The sequence below is a fragment of the Pongo pygmaeus genome, chromosome 13, assembly GCF_028885625.2.
Source record: "Pongo pygmaeus isolate AG05252 chromosome 13, NHGRI_mPonPyg2-v2.0_pri, whole genome shotgun sequence".
Lineage (NCBI taxonomy): Eukaryota > Metazoa > Chordata > Mammalia > Primates > Hominidae > Pongo > Pongo pygmaeus.
The window spans coordinates 125,547,534-125,562,280 of NC_072386.2; the positions used below are offsets into that span (position 1 = coordinate 125,547,534).

General features: G+C 58.2%; 1 protein-coding gene and 1 long non-coding RNA gene across 6 annotated transcripts in view; one reads left to right on the plus strand and one right to left on the minus strand.

The window, feature by feature from the left end:
• The window catches only part of COL5A1 (collagen type V alpha 1 chain), a 209,774-nt gene that overhangs the window by 192,552 nt on the left and 2,475 nt on the right, over window positions 1-14,747 (plus strand). Inside the window, exons 64-65 of one of the 2 annotated variants that reach the window (XM_054500702.2) lie at window positions 2,319-2,387; window positions 7,299-7,532. In XM_054500702.2, coding sequence (XP_054356677.2) covers window positions 2,319-2,387; window positions 7,299-7,532 — 303 coding nt within the window. Of the gene's footprint in view, window positions 1-2,318; window positions 2,388-2,450; window positions 2,520-7,298; window positions 7,533-14,747 lie in introns of both variants that reach the window. The other variant, XM_054500703.2, reaches the window with a different exon arrangement.
• LOC129043760 (uncharacterized) overlaps window positions 1-14,747 on the minus strand; it is a 44,927-nt gene that overhangs the window by 2,670 nt on the left and 27,510 nt on the right. The window contains exons 2-3 of one of the 4 annotated variants that reach the window (XR_010123391.1): window positions 14,359-14,478; window positions 4,780-5,890 (exon numbers count right to left, since the gene is read on the minus strand). This is a non-coding gene — a long non-coding RNA (uncharacterized LOC129043760). Of the gene's footprint in view, window positions 1-4,779; window positions 5,891-11,928; window positions 12,623-14,358; window positions 14,479-14,747 lie in introns of those variants that run through there. The other 3 variants (XR_010123389.1, XR_008504518.2, XR_010123390.1) reach the window with 3 other exon arrangements.

Here is a 14,747-nt window from a genome sequence, read left to right on the forward strand (position 1 = left end):
GCAGCCTGCCTCTGCAAACGGGTGGCCTTGCCACTGTGGAAATCATGGGACAGACTCCTCCAAACTCAGAGGTTTCCTGGGATGCCACGGCTGGTGTTCACGGCACAGCAGTGTGGGGTTGCTGAGTGACCCCAGGCTCCCCCAGTGTTGACCAGCCAGGTGTCCACAGGCTGCAGCCTCGGGCTTGGGCTACAGCTGCTTGGCCAAGGGCAAGTGGAGACGCTCTCCAAAGTGGCCTCCTTGGACCCGGAGGAGGCTCACAGCAGAGGCTGGGGGAGCCCGCGCTTGCCCACATCCCGGGTCTCTTCCAGGAAGAAGCTGCCTTCACGCCACCTGGGCTTGGCATTGACAGTGGCAGATTTGGAAACGAGAGAGGTTGGGAGAGCTCTGGGTGGGGTGAGAGGCAGGTGGGACACCCCTTTCCTCCAGGGGATCCCCTTTTCTGGCCTTCTTGGCACAAGGCCAACTCAAGAAGAAGGCTGGGGGGATCAGCCAGGGATCAGTCTTCTGTGTCCTCATGGCACACAACATGGGCCCCGGTCAGTCCAGGCTGGGGACAGGCCGGCCCTGGGGGCCCTTCCACTCCACGTCTGCAGCAAGTGGACCCTCGGGCAGCCGGGGCTCCCCTTGTCCTGTTTTTGGGACCCAGCATGCAGGTCTCCCCTCAGAGGAATGGCTGCTCACCCACCCATCCATCCGTGGCGTCACTGAGGCCTGCCCTGCTGGGCCCAGCCTGTGTGTCTGCAGCCTCGGCCTCTGTGGAAAGCAGGCCCCAAGTGGGAGCCCTCCCAGGAAGCGGGCACAAGTGGTGCCCCGTGGCAGCGTGAGCTGGCTGCACATGATCCAGGCAGGCAGCCGAGGAGCAGCCCCCACCTGCACACGTCTCAGTCTCCAGGAAGGTTCTAACACACACACACAGACACAGATGCACACCACACATACTACACACCACATATCCCACACCACACACAGATACACGATACGCATACCACACACCATATACATCACACACACAATACCACATATACCACATACCACACACAGAGATACACACCACACACATGATACATACCACACACCACACAGAGAGCTACACAGCACACATCAAACACACAGATACATACCACATATACCACACCACACACACACAGATACCACATACACACACCACACATCACACAGATACAAACCACACACACGATACACAACACACATACCACAGATACACACCATACACGACACACATACCACACACAGATACACACCATACACACACAACATGCACCACACATACCACACCCACACACACGATATACACCACACATCACACACACCACACACCACACTTATCACACACACCACACATACCACACATAGATATGCACCACACATCAAACACACAGATACACCCATAACACACTACACACACCACACATACCACACGCACAGATACACACCACACATCACACACAGACCACACATTATACCACACACACACAAAACATATACAGACACACACTAAACATCACCCACACACACAATCACACATCACACACACAGGTACCACACACTCAGATACATACCACATATACCCCACATACACACAAATACCCCACATACAAATACACACCACACATCACACACACAGATGCGTACCACACACCATACCCTCCACACACTACACCACACAGATCCACACCCACACCACACACACCATGCACACACACACACACCGCACGCACACAGTCTGGTGCCGCAGCAGCCAGGCAAGGCTGTGAGGATGGGATGAGGATGCCCCACCCCTCGCCTGCAGTAAATGCTGGCTTTTATTACCGTTCCCTTGGTCCGTCATTCATTCATTCGTTCGTTCGTTCATTCATTCCCTCCCTCAGTGAGCGTTTCCAGCAGTGACTGAGCACCAGGTGCTGGCCTGGGGCCTAACATGCAAAACGAGAGGCAGAGCGCACCCTTCCTGGGCAGCAGCAGGGTCCGGAGGGCCCAGGCCGGGCTCCTCACGTGGTGTCCCTGAGGGCCAGGGCCAGGCTCATCCTCACGCGGCCTTGTGTCTCTCTCAAGGCCCCGGCCAGGCTTATCCCCCCAAGGGCCAGGGCCGGGCTCATCCTCATGTGACCTCCAGTCTCCCCAAGGGCTGGGGCCCTCAGGCTGCGTCGGAGGCGCTCAGTGGGTCCTCTCTGCAGCCCCTCGCATGAGGACGCAGGCGCAGGGGCCGGGAGAGCGTGGGGCCTTGCTCTGGAGGCCGGAGAAGTAACCCTCTTGTTCTGTTTCTCTCCCTCCCCACCTCCCCGCTGCACGTTTAGGCCAGAATCACTTCTTGGCCCAAAGAAAACCCGGGCTCCTGGTTCAGTGAATTCAAGCGTGGGAAACTGGTAAGGTGGCCTCTGGCGTCTTTGCGGTTGTCACTTTAAACCCGCCCATCTCGTATCTTACAGAGTAAAATGGCCCGCTGGCCCAAAGAGCAGCCTTCCACCTGGTATAGTCAGTACAAGCGGGGGTCCCTGGTAAGTGGCCACCTCAGCCCAGCCACCTCGGCACTGCCTGCTTGCGGCACGGCTGGCTCGCGGCTCTGCATGGCACCCATCGCCGCCATGTGTGCCACACCGCTCTTGCCAAACTGCTCCACATCACGTGACAGCAAGACTCAGCTAGGTGTGGAGTCCTCTCCCCAGCCCCCGCCACCCCAACAAGAGTGTGTTTCTGCCTGGAGTAGGCAGATGGTTTTCCATTTCTGTGTAGGGCACCCAGAGCTGGGTGTGGGCCCCAGCTTGAGCTGATCCTCTGCCCACAGACGGTGCAGCCCCAGGCACCTGGGCACTGAGGTCAGACGCTCCAGAAGCAGGAGCGCTTTCACTGTGTCTGATGGCAGGGCAGAGGACACGGATCCCAGACCACTTAAGCCATTCAGAACTCCTTCTAGGACCGCACCATGGATCCCCTCTCCCCAGCTGCTCAGGGCTGAGGGCTGTCTCTGCCCACTGGGCTGCAGATTCCCAGTTACGCTGCACACCACTATGAGTCATGTTTTCACTTTTGGGGATCGAGTCTTACAGAATCCATCCCTGAAAGGAAAAGACATTGGCCTCCCAGGAAAGGACCACATGGGAGGTTCTTCTGGCCGGTGTAGTGCCCGAGAGCCAGTTTGGACCATTGATGTGAGGACAGTGGCTGCTTCTGCCGCGTGGAGTGCCCCGAGGAACCCCACCGGAGTTTGATTTGGGCCCTTTCCTGGCATGAAGAGCAGAGTTCCGTCTTTTCTCCCAGCAAGTTAAAGGACCGAGGTTCCAGAACACAAGACGGGTTCCGGGTGTCATTTACGGCCCAGATTCTCCTTTCCCTCCCTTGGGATCTAGTGGCCCCACTCCCAAGTGTTCCTCAAAGGAGGGCCTCGCTCTCTCAGAAGCCAGCCCGTGGGTTCTGCGGCTTGTAGCCTGACCACTTGCCATTGGTTGCTGCACCCTGGCACCAGCCCCAGCCTCCCTGGGTGGACCCAGAGGTCATACTTTCCCCGAGGACTCGGAGCACTGGCCCTGAGCCGCCTTTGCCCTGTCTGCACTCTGAAGCCCCTCGTCTCGTAACCTGAAGGCATTCACGGCTGATTCTTTCTTTCTCGTGCCCTCATTGTTGTTGATTTCAAGTCATATACCAGCTCCTTTGCAGACACTCCGAGGGTCTGTACTCACTGTGGCTGTGTTTCTGGAGGCTTCCTGTTTTGTGGTTTGCCGTGGACTTGCAGTCCTCTCCTCCTTTCCTCCTCCTGCTTTTCCTTTTCCCCGCCGCCTCTGTGCTGTGTTCCAAAAAGAGCTGCTGGCATACAGAAGGACCTGAAACACCCGGGGACAGGGAGGGCCCGGGACCAGGGCTGCTTGGCCCGGAGGGACAGAGCCTAGGGGATGCTGGTGTGTGGGATCAGGCAGGGAAGGGGCCCTGGGGGTGAAGCTGCTGGGGGCCGAGGTGGCAGGGTCCATTCTGCAGTCTTGTGGGTAGTTACCGCCTGCGCTTGGCACTGCCCTCTCCCCGCAATGACAGCTGTCAGCCGCCAAAAAGAGCCTCTCACAGCACCCTCCAAAATGGGAAAAGCAGAAAGAGCCTATTTTCCTCGCTTGGAGGAAATGGCTGTGAAACCTCATTTGCAGCCTTCAGCCCGAGTAGCCCATTTCCACCTCTCATCCTGTTCCACAGACAGTTGATGAAGGTTGGGGTGAAGGGACGACCCAGGGAACACATCAGCTTACTTTAGGATCTTTCCACGGCCTTATTTCTAGCTCTGTGAATATCATACGTGGACAAGAGGTAGATGGGGGCCTCTGAAAGATACCCGGATTTTTCAGCCGGGTATAGGGGCTCATGCTTATAATCCCAGCACTTCGGGAGGCTGAGGCGGGCAGATTGCTTGAGCCCAGGAGTTTGAGACCAGCCTGGGCAACATACCAAGACTCCATCTCTATTAAAAAATAAAATGCAAAAATGGGCTGGGCAGGTTGGCTCATACCTGTAATCCCAGCACTTTGGGAGGCTGAGGCGGGTGGATCACCTGAGGTCAGGAGTTTAAGACCAGCCTGGCCAACGTGGCAAAACCCCGTCTCTACTAAAAATACAAAAATTAGCTGGGCATAGTGGTGTGCGCCTGTAATTCCAGTTACTCGGGAGGCTGAGGCAGGAGAATCTCTTGAACCCAGGAGGCAGAGGTTGCAGTGAGCTGAGATCGCGCCACCGCACACCAGCCTGGGGGACAGAGTGAGACTCCATCTCAAAAAAAAAAAAAGAAAAAACCAGAAATGGGAATTTTATCTGGGCAGGGCTACCCCCGATGCACCATACTGAGAGAATACTGCAGACAATCCCTCCCACCAGGAGAGCAGGGCCTCACCATGGGACCCTGGGGTTCCAATGCAGGGCAGCGTGCCCCATGGGCACTGGGGGCTTCAGGTCCTTCTGTGTTCGGTGCTGCCCACCGCCGCTCCGTGGCGCACACCCTTCCTCGAGTCAGTCACGTTCCCTCCCAGAAGGAGCGCCGGACGGCCCAGCCTGTCGGTTGGTATTCACTTTTCCTCCTCAAGGTTTGCCTGTAAGGTTCTCGTGGCTGCGTCCGAAAGCGTGGAGTTCGCCGATAGCCCTGGGGCCGCAGCGTGTTCCCTCGCCCCTGGGAAGGCCCAGGCCCCAGGCTGGCTGCTCACTTTGGGCTCTTCCCAGTGGCATCTGTTGAAAAAGTGGGTCCTGCAGTGTGTTCACCCTCTTCCCACTCCCGGTGCCCAAACACTCGTGGCAATACTGAAGTCAGTTCCCTTCCCGTGTTCAGTGGGGCTCTTTCGGAGCAGGCCAGAGGCAGGGTCCAAAACACACCACCACAAGGCAGCGGTTGCATAGGAGTGGGCAGAGCAGGTCTCAGGTGCTGGCTTTAGCCTGCTTCATTCCCTGATGCTGCAAACAGGACAGGCTGCCCTGCCCAGCCAGGCCTTCCCTGCAGAGAGGGTCCTTCAAGGTCCTGCCTAGGACGGGAGAGATGTGTGCTTCATTTCGGGGAGCTAAGATGCATCAATGTCCCCTGGAAGTGTCAGGTTTTTCAGAAACCTTGAGTTTGCAACAGAGATGCAAAAGTGAGATGCATCATCACTCAGGATGCCCTGCATGGGCCTTGCACCTGGTGGAGCTGAGCAGCCCAGTCCTGGATACCCAGCTAGTGATGCTGGAGAGGCCACCTAAGAAGCTGCACATTGTCCTTCTCTGATGCCTTCCCTGGATTTGTGCAGAGACTGGGAGGGCTTTCACGGAGGGTCAGTGTCACCAGAGTCCCGGGCTGACCTTTGGCACAGGGAAGGCAGGCAGCTGGAGCCACTCCTGCCTCAGGAAGCCTGCTCGCTGCCCTGAGGAGACACTTATGGGAAGGGGAGGAGTGGCCTTTCTTGAGTGGCCATGCCAGACATCATCCGGGACCCCCGTGCCTCCAGGAGGGTCCCCGGTCACCCCAGCCATCTGCACAGCCCTGACCCTCCCTCAGACTCGCCTCCCCTGAGCACCTCACTACAGCTGGCCCATTCACTCTCCGAGGCCTCGTACTCCCTGTGGCTCCAGCTGCTCACAGTCTTCCTGGCCAGGGCCTTGTACATCCTGGGCACCCAGCAGATGGTTGTTTGTTCACATAATCTTGTGAGCACCGTCCTTTGCTGGTGTTGGGGCATGACGATAGGGACAGGGGGCTAGAGCTGGAGTGGAGGGACATAGGGAGGGCTGCGATGCAGATCAGGGTCCCTAAGCCAGCCCTAGAGGCTGGAGGTGGGGAGGAGCCTTCCCTAGGAGCAGTGGTCTGGGCTGTGACCCAAAGGACAGCAGTGGGGGCACCTCCTGCCAGGTGGGGAGTGTCCCGGGCAGAGGGAGGAGCCGTGCAGTGGCTCAGGGGCATAAGGAGGACACCTGCTGTCCAGGGCACAGGGTGCAGCTGGGAGGGGGGCTCTAAGACCTCCTCCTGTCACCCCCAGGGAACCTAATGCCCCTCTCTGGCCCTGCACCCCTCTACTCAGGGGAAACCAGGGCTCGCCTGCTGCTCCAGGTGCCCCGACCCAGCGATCGGGTGCAGAGCTCTGCGTTTCAGGAATGAGAGGCAGGTCTTCATGCAAGCCATATTTTTGAGAATGGTTCTCTGTTCACTCAACACATACAAACCTGGCAGACCCAGATCACCATCTGGGATGGAGGCACCCAGGTGGCAGAAGGGGAGAAGAGCTGTGGGTGGACGTGCAGGGAGAGCAGCTGCAGCTGGCACTGCAGTGGGTGCTGGCCCAGGAGACACTGGCTGCCGTTCACCATGCGGCAAAGCTTTATCAAGTGCACACTGGGCAGCCATGGGGCGGGTACCACGGCCAGTAACGAGCAAGAAGGATGCCATCCTGCCCTCTCTGAGCCTATAGTCTGCTAGGGAAGACAGACACTGACAAACTAAGGTTGGGGAGTGCAGCCACAGAGTAAGTGCAGGAGCATCTATTCTGGGTAGGCTTCTTGGAGGTGGCAGCACAGGTGCCGAGTCCTGAAGGATAAGCACAAGCCAAGAGGAGTGGGTGGATTATTTAAGGCCCTGAAGGACATGAGGCATGGTTCCCTTTGTTCCTGGGAACACCCAAGAGAGCCCATGTGCGCTGGCCTTGGTGGGGTCTGTGGGTACAGTGAGTTTCCAGGTAGTGCCCCCGAGAAGACCACGGTGTGAGTGAAGCCCAGGGCAGTGTGGACGTGGGGCTTTGTTGCTGTGTGTGTCCCCACCCTGCTGAGCCCCAACCCCCCTGTCCCCCCAGCTCTCCTATGTGGACGCCGAGGGCAACCCTGTGGGTGTGGTACAGATGACCTTCCTGCGGCTGCTGAGCGCCTCTGCCCACCAGAACGTCACCTACCACTGCTACCAGTCAGTGGCCTGGCAGGACGCAGCCACGGGCAGCTACGACAAGGCCATCCGCTTCCTGGGCTCCAACGACGAGGAGATGTCCTATGACAACAACCCCTACATCCGCGCCCTGGTGGATGGCTGTGCTGTGAGTATCCCGTGCCACCCCCAGCACCCCTGCTCACGCCTCTGTGGGGCTCGCTCCTCACTCAGCACGGGTTTACCTGTCCCCAAGATGCCTGCCGGAGGGCAGTGAGGGCCCCGGACCAGGCTCTCGCCCCGGGTGGCCCCACAGTTGCAGGGAGACTAGGAATCCCAGGCCTATGCAGCCAGAGCTCCGGGAACTTTGGAGAGTTCTGTGGGTTCGGATAGGAAATCTGAGACCTGGCCGGAAAAGCCAGGGTCCTGGGTCCCTCGCCCCATCCAGGGCTGTGGCGTGGAGTGAGGAATGGAGGACCCGTTGTGGTTCCAGTTTGGAGCTGGGAGCCTCCCTCTCCTTGGACAGGGCTCTTCTGGGAGTGGCCAGAACTAAGCTGGGCCTGTTCCCGAGAGCACAGCCGTCTGGAAACACTGCAGACAGAGTTGCCAGCTCTCCGGACAGCCCGGCCCATGGGCCCTCTCTGTGTGGGGAGAGCTGTCCTGGTCCCAGACAAGGGAATGGAGGCCTGAGCGGCAGGAGGCTTGGTCAGACCTCACGGGCAGTCAGGGCTGGTATTGGCGCTGATACCCATGGGCCTTCCCACATGCTCGCCTTTCCCCTCCCTACTCAGTGAGCTGGGCTCACCTCCGCTAAGGTCTCCTCGAGACTGCCAGGGCCATCGCACAGGTCTGGGATGTGCCCGCATGTCCTGGAGGTGTTTAGGGTGCAGCTGTGCCCCAAGAGCCCAGGCCTGCGGGAGCCTCAGACATGTCCCCCTCATGTGGCCTTTTAGAGGCTGGAGGTGGGAATCGCTGAGAAGTCCAGCCTGTGGGTCTTCCTGTCACTGACATTAGAGCCTGTTCTCTCCACCACTTATTCTTGAGAGACCTGCGGAAAGCACCCCGTAGCGCCGTGGTCCTTTTGTGTTTGTAGAAAGGAACGCCTGAGGCCAGGTAAATGGGAAGCGGTTTACCCGGCTCCCAGCTCTGCAGGCTGTGCAGGAAGCATTGTCTGGTGTCAGCATCTGCGTCCAGTGATGGCCCCAGGCTGCTTCCAGTCTGGGAAAGGTGAAGCGGCCAGTGTGTGGAAGGCACAGGAGAGAGGAAGCGAGGGGGTGCCAGGCCCTTTTTAACAATCAGCTCTCATGGGAACTAGTAGAGAGAGAACTCGCTCATGACCCTGAGGGCAGCACCAAGCCCCATAACCCAGACCCCTCCTACCAGACCCACCTCCAACACTGGGCCCACATTTCAATGTGAGATTTGGAGGGGACGAAGGTCCAAGCCATGGCACCGGCCCAGGCCAGCTCCTGAGGGGAACGGGGCTGGCCTTAGGGCCGGCCCTGCAGGGTGCTCTCCTCTGAGCAACACGGATGGGTCCTCAGAGTGAGGCCCGGGCAGGCAGGAAAGCCAGAGGGTGGCGCCGACTGAGAGTGCCAGGCCCGTCTGTAGCCCTGGGAGCAGAGTGGACCTGGGTTCCAATCCCGCCTCCCGCGCCCAGCTGCAGAGCACCTGGCCCTCAGCCATAGGACACTCAGCTCCTTTTTCTCTGCTGCCCAAGGGCTGCACTGAGGGTTAAAGCTGTGTCTCCCAGGGCCATCCCGTGGCCAGGCCATGCTCAGCGGGGGCCACCCTCACCGGGAGTGCTCGCCTCTCCTCCCGGCTGCTACTGCCTTCTGCGATTGGTTGGGGTCAGTACTTCGGATCTGACTGTGGAATATGTAGAACTCGTCCCTGTGTAAGGTTGATGGATCCAGATCCCTGGAAAGAGGCATTTTAAAATGCCAGGGACCTTACCCATCCTCCCCAAATGAGGATAACGTAGCACCTGCCTCACAGGGCTTTCTGGGGAGCACATCAAACCATGCCTTTAGAGCTCGGAATTGTGTCTGACCCACTGCAAGCCCTGGATGAGCACCCAGTTCCTGTGAATATTTTTAGATAACACGGACCACAAATGTAAGGCAATAAACATGGAGGTGAAGAGAAATCAGGAACCCTGTAAAGGCGAGGCAGGACCTGGAGGGACAGCCTCCTGAGTTTGGCTTTGAGCTTCCTGGCTTCCATGGCAAAAAGGGAAACTAGTTGGCCCAGTGGGTGTTGTCTGGTAAAGGGAGAGGAACAGCTTTCCAGAGAGGGGAATGTTCCCTGGAAGACAATGCTAGAAAGATGGATCCCACGAAGGACCCTTGGAGGTTAAAGGGCAGGCCAGACCCCCGCTCCCTAATCTGGCTTAGAGAGGCTCCTGCTGCTTTTAAGACCTTCCTGGAAGATCCAACTTCTTCCATCCCAGTTCCTCTTGAAGCCCCTGCGCCTACTCATTCCATCAGCAAAACCCACTTCTGCAAGGTCCCAGAAGTCTTCGGCAATGCTTTCTGACTCAGCACCTGACTTCCTGCCTCCGCCTGCATCCTGGGACAGGGTCAAGCTGGGATCATTTAAATTCCACAAGCAGAGAGGGCTCTTGCTCAGCCCAGTGTCTCCCGGTGAGGAGGGTGTGCTGTTGGCATCTGGGGAAGTGTGGCCATTGGTTTGCAAGACATTCAACTTTGCCAGTCTCGGGTGTGCCAAACGCCTCCGGAAACACTCTCCACTTCTGAATGCGAACCACCAATACGAGTGTTCCCTTCTTTCTACATATTGCAAAACCTGAGGCCCAGAGAGTTACGGCGACTCGCCCAAGGTCTCCAGGTGTGACAGAGCCGAGGCTCCTAATTCCCACTGCAGCATTCTTCTCACCATAGCCCCTTCCTGGCATAGCTGCACCTTGAATACCCCAGTTGACAGTGATCTCACTACCTCCTGAGACAGCCCAGACCATGGTTGCAGAGTCTCAGGATGAGGAAGCTCTTCCGAGAACTGGGCTCAAGTCTGTCTGTACTATCCGCCCTTCGCCTCCTGGTTCTGGTCCCATCAGCCATGCAGAGGGAACCGGGTTCAAGAGCAGTTTCCCAGCCCAAGCCATTCTGACATCAAGGCCCGACGGCTCTCTGATGGGGGACTGCAGGCTGTTGGGCATTCTTGGCCTCCACCCACTAGATGCCAGTAGGAGCCCCTTACCGAGTGACGGCAACCCAGAATGTCTCCAGACACATCTCCCAGGGGCAAAATCTCCCCCATGGAGAAGCACCCTTCTACACACAGAACTAAGGTCTGAAGGGAGCACAGAGGGTTCACCTGCTGCAAGGGCAAAGAGGACCTGCTCCTTCCTGTCTCCCATGGAACCCAAAGAAGCTGGCACTTCTGGGGCGAGATCAGGACCCTCGAAGCCGAGAACCAAGTGCAGCTGCCGTCCAGACCGCGCCACCTCCTCAGGCAGTCAGCAGCATGGGTCTGTTTAGCCGTCCAGTGCTGCAAGTGCCACCCCAAAAGGACCCTGGCTCGCTCTCTCGCCCCTTCCCCATGGTGGGCGTTCCTGAGTTCCACAGCTGTCCTTGGAGTGTCTCTGCGTGCAGAGGAGGGATTGGGATCACGGGGATACCCAGACTGCACTCTGGGCAGGGAGAGGAGAAGCAGCTCCCTCCCCAGGGCTGTTTTACTTCTGGAAAGCAAAGATTCTGACTTTGAAAAGATGGAGAGAGAGAGTGGCTCAAAACTGCCTAACCCCAGATGGCAGGGGCAGGCTCTGCAACCAGGCTGGACAGGTGGTTTGGGTGGAAGGGTGGCAGTGGCAGCAGTGTGGAGCTGGGGTGTGGGGCGGCCATGGGGGTGGCATGCAGGGACGCTGGCCCGGACTCACAGGTGCTCTGCTGACCCCAGTCCCTGACAAGCCCAGTCACAATTTGAAAAGTGGCAACCCTCTCATTTAATTATGGAGGCCGCTGCAAGAGGCCCTGATGTCCCGAACTCAGGCCAGCGGCAAAAGCCCTGCCTCAGCCCCTGGAAGTCTGCATGATTCATATTGTAATAACGGCCGAAGAAATTGGAATTCCAACACGGGCATCATTTGGCTGGGGCGCCTGATTGACGGGGCCGCTGAGCGGGCCCAGTGGAGAGGCACAAATCACCTGCAAGAGGGCCCAGGCACCGCGCCGCATAAATCCTGGTGTTTGTGCAGCTTTCAGCACCTCCGGGGGGCCATTCCTGGCCTGTAATGGTTATTTATGCCCCTGGAATAACGGGGTAACAGAGCAGCTCGCAGCGGCCTACTTTAAATATGCCCCTCTCTAAGCGCTCTGATAATTGGAGCAGAGGGGTCCCATAAATCCCATGAAATCACCCGACAGCTCAGCAAATGCTGCCCGTCCCTCCAGGGAGAGACTGGTGCCATCGCCGAGAAGGGCTGTGACCGATGCCACTGCTGAGAAGAACTGCTTGCCTGGCCTCCCAGGGGTGGACGAGAAGGGCCAGGCACTGCCCTGCTGGCTTGCTGACCTGTCGCCGAGCTCACGTGGCTCCACAGGACAGCGCCACCTCGCAGTGGCTGTGAAGCCAGGCCCGACCATCTCACTGCACTCCCTGGGTGGGACTGGCCGAGGGAGCAGAGGCCTGAGGAGAGGGGCCTAGACAGGCAGGGGTGGTCTGTGGTTCCTTGCCGGTGGGGAGGGTGAGGAGGTTGGTACCACTCAGGGCTTCACCCCTGGAGGGTGTGGGTGGCCGCCTCTCGTTGAATATCCTGTGTCCAGCCCCGCTGCCCACCCGTCCTTCCCAGCCACCGCAGAGCTGCGACTGGCTCCTGCCCTCCGTTCCACAGGAGAGCTGTGACCACCCCCAGGCGGGCTTGTGGGACAGCAGCATCCCAGCTGCGTTCTGCAGGGCTGAGCTGGCCACAGGGTGCTGTCTGCCCCACACTCGGCGTTCTGTGGAACTGTGTGCTTTTGCTGTCAAGTCCCGGGGTGCCCTATGGTGAGATCCTTTAGGACAGCATTTCTCAAAGGCCAGTCATGAACATGCGTATCAGAATTGCTTTAGACACCCATTTTTTAAAATGCAGATTCCGTGTCCCACCCCAGCCAGATGGAGTCAGCCTCTCTGGAGGCGGGGGTCAGAGCTGCAGGGGGGTTAACAAGCTCCCTGAGAACTCGCATTCTCTCTGAAGTTCCAATCCCAACTTGAAAATCATTCCAGGCTGAGCCAGCTGCAGTAAGGAGAAAGGTGTTCCTATCAAGGCAGGGTTGTGAGAAGGGCAGGGTCGGGGGGAGAAGTGGACATTAGGGGGTGAAGTTTGACACTCTCATGGATAATAGCAGGAATGCATGCAGGGAGGTGAGCTTCATTCCTTCTCACAGCACCTCTGTGACGTTAGCATGCCCATTTCCAGCTGAGGAAACTGAGTCACAGAAAGTGTATTGGTTATCCATTGCTTGTAACAAATTAGCCCCCCAAATTTAGCAGCTTAAAACCACAGATGTTTGTTATGACACTCCACGTCCGAGGGTCAGAAGCCTGGGAGAGGTGCAGCTGGTTGGCTCTAGCTCAGGGTCTGGCTGTAGCTCAGGGTCTGACTGTAGCTCAGGGTCTGGCTCTAGCTTAGGCTCTGGCTTCTAGCTCAGGGTCTGGCTCTAGCTCAGGCTCTGGGTCTAGCTCAGGGTCTGGGTCTAGCTCAGGGTCAGGGTCTGGCTGTAGCTCAGGGTCTGGCTGTAGCTCAGGGTCTGGGTCGAGCTCAGGGTCGAGCTCTAGCTCAGGGTCTGGGTCTAGCTCAGGCTCTGGGTCGAGCTCAGGCTCTGGCTGTAGCTCAGGGTCTGGGTCTAGCTCAGGGTCTGGGTCTAGCTCAGGGTCTGGGTCTAGCTCAGGGTCTTAGTCCATTCGCTGCCATGACAAATCTCACCAGCTGGTTGGCTCATAAGCAACAGAAATTTGTCGCCCACAGTTCTGGAGGCTGGAAGTCTGTGACCAGGTTGCTGGCAAGGCAGGCTCTGGTGAGCTCCCCTCTGGGCTGCAGATAGCAGCTTCTCACTGCACCCTCACATGGCAGAGTCTCTCGGGTGCCTCATTTATAGGGGTACTAATACCACTCATGGGGTTCCACCCTCAGGACCTCCTCAGCTCCCATCGAACGGCCCCACCTCCTAACACCATCCTTGGGAACGGGAACATTAAGATCATAGTCAGGGAGAATAAGGCCCTTCAAGGCCACGCCCTCCCCATAGATCAGGGAGCAGAATACTGGGAGAGCTGGAGCTGCTGTCTGCTATCTGAATCTCTGGCCTGGGAGCCTGTGCTGGGCCCTCTGCAGGGCTGCGTCCTGGGGTCACTGCCTCCCATCCCGGAGGGAACCCTGGCTGGCCCCTACTTGCTTATCTGATCATTTCTTTTGGGGATGGGGCAGTGGAAGGAGATCCTTCCCAGGCCCAGATCCAGCTGACTATAAATCCGGTCTGGGTCTGAGGCGGCAAAAGCCATTTGCCCAGGATGCGTTTGCAGGCTCCTGGTTTGCGGGAAAGGTGCGGCCCAGGATGTGTTTGCAGGCTCCTGGTTTGCAGGAAAGGTGTGGCCTCTGGGGCCCTTGTCTTGGGGGAAGTTGACGGGACAGTAGGGCCAGCTCAGCCTCAGTTATAAATGTCCTGAACACTGGGAGTTATATTTGGGTGGCTTTGGGGAGGGACCAGAGAATCTCACACCTTCGCTGCCTGTGTTCTGGGAGGGAGGAGGCCTCTCCTAGGCTTCCATCCCACACCCCAGCGCCCAGGGTTGTGCTGGTTTGAGCAAGGGATGGGTGCTGACTCATCCTGCAGGCCAGGTTCATCGCGCTACCCCTGCCCTCTGTGCCTCAGTTTACCTAAGAATTCTCTAGACCAGATGGTGTGGAAGGTCCCCACCCCTTACCATACTTGTGAAGACCCAGCCCACCGAGTGCCTAAGGCAGTGTGCGGCAGGTGGCCGTAGGGGGGTCTTACTTGGCTCAAGGCTCTGCCGGTGCTGCCTCGGACTCCTTCCTTTGAGAACCTGGAGCCCCTGTTTGATTTCCCAGCGTGCCGTGCTTCTTCTGCAGCTGGCCCTGGGTCCTGGAGGGCTGCCTGGAAGCGAATATGTGGGGTATCACAAGGAGTCTGGACTGGGCACAGTGGGAAGGCTGTGATCAGCTTCGATCCTGTGTGTGCCTCAGCCGCCCCTGAAGCCTTGGGAGGGTCCTGTTGCCTAGCTGATGCCCACCCCACCCCCCTCCGACCTGTGCAAGGGGGACTCCTGGGACATCCACAGGGGTTAAGTGCATGCTCTGATCAGCCATATTTCCTCCAACAGTTGCCCGGTTAAGCGCAGCCGTGGGTAGGAGACAGGACACCAG